This window comes from Sinocyclocheilus rhinocerous, unplaced genomic scaffold, assembly GCF_001515625.1.
Source record: "Sinocyclocheilus rhinocerous isolate Xijiao unplaced genomic scaffold, SAMN03320098_v1.1 scaffold938, whole genome shotgun sequence".
NCBI classification, from domain to species: Eukaryota; Metazoa; Chordata; class Actinopteri; order Cypriniformes; family Cyprinidae; genus Sinocyclocheilus; species Sinocyclocheilus rhinocerous.
The window spans coordinates 1313150-1325747 of NW_015665007.1; the positions used below are offsets into that span (position 1 = coordinate 1313150).

The 12598-nt window shown below is 36.3% G+C and overlaps 1 protein-coding gene and 1 pseudogene across 6 annotated transcripts in view; one reads left to right on the forward strand and one right to left on the reverse strand.

The window, feature by feature from the left end:
• Positions 1-477: 477 nt before the first annotated feature.
• LOC107730817 (thiamine transporter 2-like) lies at positions 478-7015 on the forward strand (annotated as a pseudogene).
• The window catches only part of LOC107730836 (arf-GAP domain and FG repeat-containing protein 1-like), a 25171-nt gene continuing 19086 nt past the window's right edge, over positions 6514-12598 (reverse strand). For 2 of the 6 annotated variants that reach the window (XM_016541772.1, XM_016541771.1), the window contains exons 7-15: positions 11752-11823; positions 10860-11063; positions 10502-10652; positions 10337-10416; positions 10145-10255; positions 9596-9643; positions 8211-8360; positions 7950-8035; positions 6514-7339 (exon numbers count right to left, since the gene is read on the reverse strand). In XM_016541772.1, the coding sequence (XP_016397258.1) occupies positions 7280-7339; positions 7950-8035; positions 8211-8360; positions 9596-9643; positions 10145-10255; positions 10337-10416; positions 10502-10652; positions 10860-11063; positions 11752-11823 (962 nt within the window). In that variant the 3' untranslated portion in view covers positions 6514-7279. The remainder of the gene's footprint in view (positions 7340-7949; positions 8036-8210; positions 8361-9595; positions 9644-10144; positions 10256-10336; positions 10417-10501; positions 10653-10859; positions 11064-11751; positions 11824-12598) is intronic. The other 4 variants (XM_016541776.1, XM_016541774.1, XM_016541773.1 and 1 more) reach the window with 3 other exon arrangements.

Consider the following 12598-nt stretch of genomic DNA (forward strand, 5'->3'; position numbering starts at 1 on the left):
TGATGATGATGATGACGCATGGACAGGAGGAGCAGAGGTGATACACACTTCATCATCCGAGTCAGTTTCAGATGCTTCTCCCTGCACCACGATCTGGAATTTGTTGCTTGCCATGATTGCACACCTGGAAAATACATTTAAATCAGTTGATTACTTAACAAATCAGTACTTTACCATGCTATAATGATCGTGTCATATGTACATACAAACATAGTAATACCATCGTATTTTAATGTATACAATTATACTAACTATACTAAAGAGAGAGAGACTCTCGCCCTCAGAGTAAGTGGTGATTATTTCAAGACAGGAACGGTACTTCCATGAAAACAGATCTCACACACCTGCAAAGGTGAATAGTGCATGCAAAGATAGTGCTCTTTTGACAATAACATACAGATTATATTATTGTAGTTTTCAGTCTGATAAATTTACTGTATCATCCAACCTAAGGACATACACACAGAATCTATGAAGATGGAGACTCTCAATCGTTGGATGAGGGAACTTCTCTGTTATGCATCTATGGGTTCTTCAGCACAGTGAAGCCTTTAGAACCATTTCTCATCCCATTCCTAACTGGACCAGACAAGAACCTAACCATTGAGCAGGTATAGTAACCTTTTAAAAAGTGTAATTATTAACCTAATGTTTTTGGATTTCAGAAGCTAACTCATCATGTCATATAATCAACAATGTCATATAATCTGAGCAGCTCTTAAAGGGACAGTGCACCAAAAATTACAATTCTGTCATCATTTACTCACACAAACCTGTAGAATTTTATATACAAAGATATTTTTTAAAAAGATGTCTCAGTGTTTTTCTTTTTTTTTTCCTTGTCCATACAATAAAAGTCAGTGGGGTCCATTGGTGGTTTGAACCCACTGACTTGTGGACAAAAACAGTAACAAAACAAACAAAACAAAAAAATTACAGATTTATTACAGAGAAAGCATAACCTTTTATGGCTGTCAGTTATTGTAATATTGTGAGTTAGATTTGTGCAATAAAAAATATTATACTGTTATAAAATATGCAGAAGACAGATAATATTTAAACATCTAGCCTATATTTGGCAAGTTGACATGACACTTTAAATAGTAACATCAATGTGACATGCTATAATTAATTTAGATTTATTATAATTAATTGTAATTTTATATATTGTATATAGCCTATTATTAGTTATTTTATAATATTATTATTTCAATATTATTGTTTATACAATATGTATATATTTTTCTCATTCTTTAGTAAATTAGAAGTAATATATTAAAATTTACAGCAGTGTGACATGCTATATTTAATCTAAAATTACTACAATTATTTTGTTATTTATTGTATATTATTATTTAGATGTTAATATTTTTATTTGTCTATTTTTCCTTTTTCTTTAGTAAATATGCTCAGTAATTATCGGCTACATGCAGTTTTTTGCAAAAATCAATAAATTGATATAGTTACTGATCAGAGTAGCTGATTGCATGTAATCTGGATTATGTAATCAGATTCCAAAAATCAAGTAATCGTAATTAGAGTATATTACATCATATAATGCTCATAATCAGATTATAATTACTTTTTTAAGAGTTACATGATTACATATTATTCACACACTGCCAGTAAATCATTCATCATTTATTGATTCTCCCTAATTCTTCTTTGAATATATTCACAATATATAAAGGCCATATAAAAAAAATTGCTATCCATGCTTCAGAATTTGGGGGGGGGGAAAGCACCTCTCAAGCAATTAGACCATGAATGAAACAAAGGGATTGCCAAACGCCTTTAACATTAAATTAAAAATGTCTCTGAGAAAGCTAATATTTCAATAATTTAACAACACATTTGCATGTTTACAGTTCAATGTCACTTACTGGTCACATTGACATGCAGGTAAACAAAATAAATATTTATATTTTTAGCGTTCAAGTGTTTAAATTATTTTTATTGTACATATGATTTAATTAATTATTAGCTTTCTATCAACTCAAAAACCTACTGCAGTTCTTACATTAAGCCCAGTTTGGGAAACCCTAATGCATCTTATAACGTTGATATCAAAAATGGAATATATTTTCTTTCTCCTTGCTTTTTTATATCAATATGGTATGTTAAATGGAGAGTTTAAAAAAAGGTAGATAAAAAAAGTAATCTAAAAAGTAGTCAGAATACATTACCTAAAATAAGTAACCTAGATTACATTACTAACTACAGTTTTCATAATGTAATCTATAATCAGTAATGGACTACAATTTGTAAGTAATCTACCCAGCTCTGTTGAATCTAGTTTGTTGTTGGTAATAAAAAAAAATAATAATAAATTTAAAAAAAAAGTTTTTCCCCCCAAGGTAACCAATCAGATATTCCCGATGTGGACATACTCGTACCTGGCAGTGCTGGTTCCTGTCTTCCTCCTCACCGATTGGCTACGTTACAAACCTGTGGTGGTCTTCCAGTGTTTAGTCCTGTTCTCCGCCACGGCGATGTTGCTGTGGTGTAATGGTGTACCAGAGATGCAGGCCATGCAGTTTACGTATGGAGTGGTGACGTCATGTGACATTGCTTACTTCACGTACCTCTACAGCGTGGTGGAGTTGAAGCACTACCAGAAAGCCACCTCGTACTGCCGGACTGCCCAGCTGCTGGGCTACACCGTTGGTTCAGTGTTGGGCCAGATCCTAGTCTCTTTTGAACTGATGTCCTATAACTACATTATAGTGTTTACACTGGTTCTCACTGCCATTGCATTGATCACCTCCATTCTTCTCCCAATGCCCAAGACAAGTATGTTCTTCCACCAAATGAGGAGTGCTAGTGGAGAGACTGATGGTGAAGGGCATGTTGGGACAGAGGAGGAACTTCAGAACAATGGCCAAAAAGATGGCGTAGAGTTGGATGGATCCAAACAACTGCAGCAAATACCGGAAAGTTCCAGTGATTGTGATAATAGAAGTGCAAAAAGTTATAGGACAGGTAGGACTAATGAGTTAAACCTGTCATATTAGTAAAATCACATGGCTAATAATGAGTGCTGCAGGAATGAGTCCTAAACCAACTAAAATAAGTGGCATTTTTGCACTTCTGGCTCCATCGTCCCAAAGTCAATGGGTTTTTTTACTTTTTGGTTAAATGTCTGAAATAAGGTCTGTGGTTAAGCTATTTTCATGTTTTATTCTACAACTCAGTAATGCCCCACTTGTGATATTTTAAGCTTTTATGTGTCTTGAAAAAGGTGGTTGCTAACAAGTTGCTAAATGAGGCCGTCAGCGGACAAAACAGCAAAATTCATTAACTCAGTATTCTGCTTTTACAGTCTAACCAAGAACTTAAAACATTAAACCCACAGGAAATCCCAAAGTGAATCAATAGCGAAAATGCACATTTTCTTCCATGTTTAAAGTCGCAATGAAATGGCCTCATGATATCCCAGGTGGCTGCGGTGATGTCCTGCTCCGGTTGTGGAGGGATTTCCTGCAGTGTTTCTCCTCACGTACGCTGCTTATCTGGTCAGCGTGGTGGGCACTAGCTACCTGTGGCTACAACCAAACGGTAAACTACGTCCAGTCGCTGTGGGAGTACGTGGAGCCGTCTAGTAACTTCACGGTCTACAATGGGGGAGTGGAGGCCCTCTCAAACCTGTTTGGTGAGTAGATGGGACACTTATTGTGAACTCAGTTAAGTCTAGAAAATATGCCTGATATAGACCTTAGTCAGGGTAGCACCATATTAAATTTTTGACAGTAATGAAAGCAAGCTTTGAGGGATAGAAGTGCAGTGCGTTTAATAGATTGTTGTTTAACAACATACCGATTGTTCAGCTGAAACTTTCTGGAAAATAAAAAGCTTTCAGTAGACAAAAACTCCATAAATCAGTTTTGAAAGTTGTGAGTTGTGAAAAGTATGTGATCTAGGACATTAATACAGTGCGTAGCCTACTACTGTAAAGAGTAATTAAGTCTATAAGTCTATCAATCACAGCCTTGTTTTTTTTAAAATCCGTGTTAAATTCAATATGGCATCTAACCTGACTATAAGCTCCATTGTTGCATACGAAATCGAACACTTCTCTACTATATCCACCTTTTTCTTTCCGTAAAAATGGGCGCGGCCATTTTTAAATTATATGGGTCTAGCTTCCGGTCTCATCCGCGTCCAGCTATTTTTAGCTGTACAAAACAGTTCGTTTTGCTGCTTGATATTGAAAATTGGTGTGTCTTACCATATTATTTTAATGTATTATCTTAATTATGAACACAATGGTTTGTAGAGCAAACAGTTTACTGCACGTTGTTATTCTTTTCGTTATTTACCTATAGCGGCTAATGAACCAGAAGTCTCGCCCATAGGCTTACTTCCGCGTTGAAGAAAAAGGTGGATAGCATTTGAAAAACAGTATGCCAAAAGAGCAGGCCTAGTATGTCCGAATACACAGTAGGTGAAAAGTACCCGCATTCTGGTGAGGTTCTGAAGCGTGCATTTGATGGACATTTTACTATCCCATGAGGCCATGGGAGAGGATTTGTGATTGGCATTCACACTACACTGAAAAAAATAACTTTTAAGATTTACTTGAAAAAATCCTAGTAACAATTTGCACATTTTAAGTCAATTTTACTGTTCTAATATCAAGTACAACTTATTACTTACTACTGAACTTAACATTTATGAAGAAATTAAATCTAATTGCACTCCAATTAAGTAAATATTTCTTAATTAATTTAAAATACAGGCCTTTAGACTGTGTTTGAACGTGTTTCTTACTGGACATGACTGCACCGCAGGGGCCGCGGCGGCATACGCCATCAGTTTTTGAAGTGTTTGTGAGGTGGCTCTGGGCGCCCTCTCGGCGTTTCCACTCTTTTTCAGGAATCATTTTCCAGGACATTTTTAATTTAATTACGGTGGCAATAAAAGACAAGGATCACACCCTAAAGTTATTCTCTCTCTCCAGATATCCTTAAAAGAGATAGTTTGGCCATGATTTAAAGGCAGAGTAAGTGATTTTTCAAAAACACTTTAGAAAACTGATTCGGGCCGAATCGCAATTAATGCTAATAATAAATAAAACATTAGCATGTATTTTTGATTGATTGAATGAATCGATTCTGATTGCCGATTTTTACAATGAAAATGGGCCGATTTTATTCATATTTATTTAACTTTTTTTAAGCAAGAGACAAGATAGAATGAAAATATTAGTACATGAACAAGATTTATTTGCTCTATTACAGGCCAAACTAGCCTTTATCTGTAGCCATTTGAAATGAGAGGCAATCGCTGCATTTTAATCACAATCCAAACAAAGATCCTACATGAGCAGTTTTTGATTTAATAAACTAGATAAAATCATTTCAAAACCTGAAGCTAAAACATAATGGTCTGACCTCAGCTTTGTGAAATGATGCTACATAAAACTTATCTGCACGAAACAAAAACAGCAGATGGGCTGAATGAAAATGCAAATTCACTCTCTTGACAGCAGGTGGCACTTCTGGGAACAAAGCAGCGCTGCACTTAATATAAACACTACTTTAATCAGTACTGCCAGATTTAGCGACTCTTTTTAAAATAAAAATTGTAATGGTGTCTATTATATTATCTATGATACTAACATTTTCAAGACATTCCAAGGCCTGGAAATTACAAATAAATACATTTTCTAATATTTAATAATATATCATATTTTCATTTACTGCGTTACTCATCACAGGGTCCCCAGACCTAATGAATTTCCATGATTTTTCCAGTCACTCATCATTACAGATTAAGGGTTTTAAATAGTAATTTAAAGAGATTTGCCCAAAACAACTTTAGCCAATGACATCTTTTAGAACTGAGCACAACTAGAAAAATATATTATAGATATTTTTATTAATTACAATAACTTCTCCAGGCATGGAAATCACAATTTCCTGACATTTAATAAAGCAGCAGAAAGAAAAATACATCTACACTAATATCATCTCTCCAATTAGTCAATGAATGCATGAGTACATCCATGCCCTTGTTTCATAGGTTCCAGATAGCAGCTGGGTTGAACATGGAGCACTACGCCCCTGTGTTCGGAGCCAACACCTTCTGTGCGCTGGTCCTCCAGACAATCATCACCTCCGTGGTGGTGGATAGCAGTGGGCTTGGTGTGGATATTGTCACACAGGTGAGGTTACCTGACACCTTCTATATAGGTCAAAATGATCTTCTACGGTCATCGCCAGCACGACACATATGCTAAATTCAATAAAATTACATTTGTATTGGATCCAGAACATGTATTTAGACTGTTCTTGTTACTTGTCTTCCAGTTTACAGTCTACGGAGCAAATTTTTCTATTATTGCACTCATTTTCTTCTTGAGGGGTTTGTATACCACAATGTGCCCGAAAACCTGAGACGGAAACACCGAGAGAAAATCCAGAAGAAACTTTTAAGGCAGAAGATGATGCACAAATCATCATTGGAACAAAGTTCTGAACACAAGGAACAGGAAGTACAGGAATTTTAAGCCATCACACATGATTTAGGTAAAATTCATTGTTATATATATTGTATATATATTTATATTAATAGATTTCTGTAACATAAGTGGTCTTGAGTCAGAGTCTCACGAGTTCAGGAGTTGACATTCTAAAAGAGTCTTGTAGTTTTAACTCCTCATAACGGAAAAACAATGTTTTTGCCTTATTCTCAGAAACTCCAAAAGCACTAAAAGACGACAGTATGATGTCAAAAAGAGATTCCACATTCTTGCGTAATGTTATTCACAGCATGGCGGACGTCAGCGCTGTATATGCAGTGTGTGTGTGTGCGTGTACGCATGTATGTGTGTTAAAGATACAAATACTGATATGCACAAAGACCTAAAAATGAGCAATTTCTATGAAAGAATTATGTACAGAATTGCAGCATTAACATGAACGGGAGGTTTGCAATAATTTAGTAATCCACCAAGTCGTGCAGATGATTTCCAGGTCAGGCCAGTTCACGGGAATGACAAAAGGAGCATGGTTAAAAAATAAAAAAAAAAGCTCCTTTTCTTCATACAACCCTGCAACATGTTTTGGTTTCTGTTACTATGGATGTGCCATAGACAGGATCATGTATCTATTCCTTTGCTGTTTTTTTTCAGTCTTCTGCTCTTAAAATTCAATAAAAAATTTCTTTAGGAAATTGATATATATATTTTTTTTAAAGCTACTTGAGAAACAAAACAGTGCAAGAGGTGCGAACGAGTCGCAGGTCGCCCACCGGAGGAGCAGAGGACAAAGGCGCGCTATAAGAAGGGGTTTGAGGATGAGCCTCCTGCAGGAAACTGTGCTGCTGGTGCCCCTGCCTGCAAGAGAAAAGAAAAAACTCAATCAATCAATCAATCAATCAATGAGACTTAAATTAACATTTGGAATATAATGTAGACCAGTGTTTCCCAACCGGGGTGCCGTCTGTCCAGAGCAGGGGTGCCGTGTAAAAAGTCCTTTTTTAATACCGTATTTTTAAATTGCTAAAATGTTCAAAAAAGCATCTATTATATAATATCCATTTCTGATGTCACCAATAATTAGAGATGTACCGAAATTTCGGCTGCCGAAAATTAGTTCACCGCTCAGGTTTCACTTTCACGTGGTGTGACGCTCTGCGTAGACTATAAAAATATAATATAATATATTAATTACAATTTATAATTGTTAATTATAAATTAATAACAATATTTAACTTCAAGAAAATATTATTTTGTAAAATGAATAAAAATAAGACAAATTAACTATAAAATATATATAATAAATTAATTCATTATTAATTATAATTATTAATTAATTGTACATTAATAACAGATTTAACTTAAAAAAAATAAATACAAATAAGAGACTCCTATAAATATAAATAGTATATGTAATTATAATTATAATACACAAATTTATTAAAGAAAATAAAAATAAATTACGCACCAGGAAGGGATTGTTGGTTACTCCAGGCGCAGTCATGTTCTGTCCAAACGGAGTGACTTTAGCCTGACCAAATGCAGCAAAACCTCCTGAGAGAGAGACAAATATGTGAATACAAAAAAGAAATGAGACCATGTAAAGCAATCTTTTTAGCTTAAGTACAACTGAAACATTCTACAAAATGCCGCATGACAGTGGAACAAATTGTAAACCATTAATATAATGGCATTAAAATCTTTGCAGTAAGTCTTTCTCAGCCCCTACCGTTGGGTTGTTGGGGATACGGGTGCTGCTGGGCGAACGGCTGTCCAGGAAATGCTTGCTGGAAGTTTCCACTGAAGCTGGTGGGAAGGTTGTATGCAGCAGCATTCCCAAACCCAGTCGGCATGCTCATGGACGGTGGGCCGAAAGAGGCTGTGGGACACAAAGAGCTCTGCGTTAACATCTCAGTTTGACATACACATGCCGTTCAGTGTATTTTACACAATCTGTGAGATGCAGTGACATAATGTTTGAGGTTCAACTTCACTTGAAACAATCTTTAAACAACAGCTAAACTACCTGAATTAACTTAATATTCTTTATCAGTGGATGTGAAATGTAACTTTTTCAGGAATCCAACACTCCACTGACAAGTCATTCACAATAAGCTTAGGAAAAAGGGTCATGTTGACTTTAAGGAAGGACTATTTTTATCCGGAGTACAGAAATCTGTGGCAATGATTCTGCAAAGCAGATGACAAAACTGGACAAAAGCTCCACAGCAAAAAAGGAGGAAAGACAATACAGAACAAAGAACTAACAGTTTCCAATACTACTAACGTTATTCAACATTAGTGAGTCTAGTAATATATGAATATATACACGTGATATATATATGCACACCTGTTCAAAAGTTTGGGGTCAGTAAGATTTTTTTTTGGAAAAAAGAAATGTATCAGAGGTTTCCACACAACTATTAAGCAGCACATCTGTTTTCAACATTAATAAACAATAATAAGAAATATGTTTTAAGAACCAAATCAGCACATTAGAATGATTTCTGAAGCATCATGTGATACTGATGACTGGGGTAATGGCTGCTCAAAATTCAGCTTTGCCATCATCACGTGAATGCATTTTAAAATTTATTAAAATAGAAAACAGTAAATTTAAATTGTAATATTTTACAAAATATCTGCTTTTACTGTATTTCTGATCAAATACCCTTGGTGAGCATAAGAGACTTCTTCCAAAAACATACAAATCTTACCCCAAAACATTTGAACAGTAGCATTATATAACAAAACATCAAAACAAGTGACACAGAAAAGCTTTAGCATCATTTGTTAGCAGATGCCACTTGGCTTGATATTTTGTATCTAATAAAATACACACATTTTTAAGTGGCCACTGAACATATATGCTTTTGGTGAATGTTCTGTCACAGCTGGAGACCACTGATGTGAACATGGGATATCAATACTTTATCTGGGGTTCATCAAGACAACACAAGCATACCTTTCTTTAATGGGGTCAAAAGGTCAAGATGACCACACAATTGTGGTCAGTGTAGTTTATATAAGCCAACTAGTCTACAGTCAAGGCCAAGCCCCAGAAAAGGAAGAGAGAATAGGGAGAAAATAAGAGAAAGAGAAAGATGGACATACCGAAGTGGGCCGCAGGGTAAGCCTGACCCTGCAGGGGTCCTAACATGTCTGATCAGCATGTCAAGAACACAACCAGACAAAACCATCAGTCGCAGCTCACTCCATTTGAAGTTTTCTCTCACTTTTGGCCTATATAAATTTCATGGGACAAAAAAAATCTGCTTCTCATTCATTTATGCCTTTTTTCTTTCTCTCTCTGGAACATGAACACACCCAACATTTATCCGCCGCAGGGATGTAGAGACCCACAAATCTCTGCAGCTCTTCTGAAGTGCCTTTGTATCTCGCCTGTGTGTAAGCGATCTCAAGCTGTTAGCTCCTAGCATGGATACTGGGGGCATCTGACCCACTTAAAACTGTTTACAAAGCCCTCAGGCATGTTAAATAAATAATGAGACACAAAGCAAGAGCTGCTTAAACTCTTTTAAAACCGAGGACAAAGCCTGCTGTGAATTCTGAGAAGATTCTCTGCGAAGCAATGCCAGGTTTGATCGAACAACTCATTTAAACTCTTAAGATTTAGCAGGTCAACATAAGCTCCGCCCATACCCGCTGTGACCACACCCACTCCTGGTACTGCTGCTCTTCCATTGGTCTGGAACGGATTAGTGGGAGCGGCCTGTGGGGCCCCAGGAGCGACGAATGGATTCGTCGAAGGCCCTGTTACAACCACAAGCGAGATGTAAGAGATGCGGTGAAGAAGGTAGATTGGAAATTCCAATAGATCTTAAAGATGCTTACCTCCAAAACCCTGAGGCATGCTGGGTAAACCCTGTTGCGCTTGAACTGGAGGAACACCCGTAGAGGATCCAAACACAGACCTGAATGTGAGAGCGGAAAGAGAGCTTAACACAACCGAGAAAAAGACATTGAGAGGTAAAGGGCCACATCTCTTTATAGTCTCACCCTTGTGCTGTGGTGGCAGTGTTGTAGCCGCTCACGTTTGGTGCGGAGGAACTAAAGACGTTGTCCAGTTCAGCAAGAGCAGCGTAGCGATTGCCGAACAACAGAGCCGCCTGTGGACCCACACCTGCTGATGGAGGGGCTGAACTTGTGCCTGTGGAGACAGACATAAAGTGGTTATTTTTAGCCATTTTTGTGCACATGTACCCCAGTTTTTATTTTATAAATAATAAACATTTTGAAAAGACTTATTGTGCTCTGTAGCTTCACACAGCATTTGAGGACAGAAAATGAGTCGACGCTCAAAAATCGTTGTTCCATGCCTGCATAGGATGGGCTGTAGGAGTGTGAGAAAATGTACCTTGCTCAGGTTTGCTGCCGAACACGTTGTCGAGGGTGGCGAGGGCTGCGTATCGGTCTGCAGGGACGCTGAATGCTTCCACTTTATGCCCCTCTCCCACGGAGTTACTCTGGGTGGAGCTAAATGAGGCGAAATCAGCACTGCACGATTTGGGGAAGTTATCGAAGTTTGCAAAGTTGGCATTAGCTAGTCCTGATGAGCTACCTGTGAAAAGGAGAGAAAGGATGAGCAAATATGTGACAGAAATGTTAAAGAGCAATGCTCCCTCTAGTTTTTGTTGTTGGGGAGCACCTTATGCTGTTTACCACATTTTGTTTTAATAAATTAAGGATAATTTATAATAACTAAGCTAAAAACATGGAAACCATAATTTGTATTATTTATATAATATTATATATATATATAATACTATATATATATATATATAACATTTTAACAGTTTTATAAATCTATAACAAATACATAAAATGCATATGTTAAAATAAAAATATTAAAATATATTATAGAAACATAGTATTATAAAAATAATTTATTTATTATATTATTAAAAATATAACAAAATTTAAAAACTTTTTGTCAAGACAGCTTTTCCCTTAATCTCAAGAATGATGTGTTATATTCACAGTACAGCTCAATGTGACCCAAAACGCTTTTTCCGTCTGTACAGGAACAACATCACAAGCACGTAGCTTAGAGGGAACACTGACTAAGAGTGTCCTTCAAATCAGAGAGACATCCCAGGAGAATTCCTGAGGAGCTATATAAGGAAAATTGGATTTTACACCACTGCATGAAAGTGTCACAATTAATGAAAACCACTTCCAATAGCAAATTAATTGGGGGCTAAGCGTGTGTACAAAAGACACAGACAGGCACACAAGCTGTGACTTACTGTGCATGGCCAGTGGAGGCAGCGATGAGGTAAACTCGCCCACACTGTGACTAAATGGGAGACTGCTGTATACTGACATACGCACAGGAAATGAGTGAATGACAGCGCAGGGATGTTAAGAAAAGCAGAAAAAATGGTCAAAGTAATAGAACTTAGAGAAATATAGAGAAACGAGAAAAAATAAGATTGTTTTAATGTTTTTGAAAGAAGTCTCTTATGCTCGCCAAGGCTGCATTTATTTGATCAAAAGTACAGTAAAAACAGCAATATTGTGAAATATTATAACAACTGAAAAGAACCGTTTTCTCAGTTTAAATATATTTTAAAATGTAATTTATTCCTGTGATACAAAGCTGAATTTTCAGCAGCCATTACTCTGGAGCACAAAACCAGTCTTAAGTCGCTGGGGTATATTTGTAGCAATAGTATCTCGGCCAAATACTGTCCTATCCTAACAAACCATACATCAATTGAAAGCTTATTTATTCAACTTTCAGATGATGTATAAATCTCAATTTTGACAAATTTACCCTTATGACTGGTTTTGTGGTCCATGGTCACATTTAGAAAATAAAAAAAAATAAAAACAGAAGAAAAATAAGTCAAGCTGATATAGTGAGCAACTGAAATGACAGAATGAAATCAACCAGATATTTCTGCACCCACCACTGGAGACATTAAAGGGGTCATATGATGCTGCTAAAAAGAACATTATTTTGTGTATTTGGTGTAATGAAATGTGTTTATGCGGTTTAAAGTTAAAAAAACACATTATTTTCCACATACTGTACATTATTGTTTCTCCTCTATGCCCCGCCTTTTTGAAACGCGTCGATTTTTACAAAAC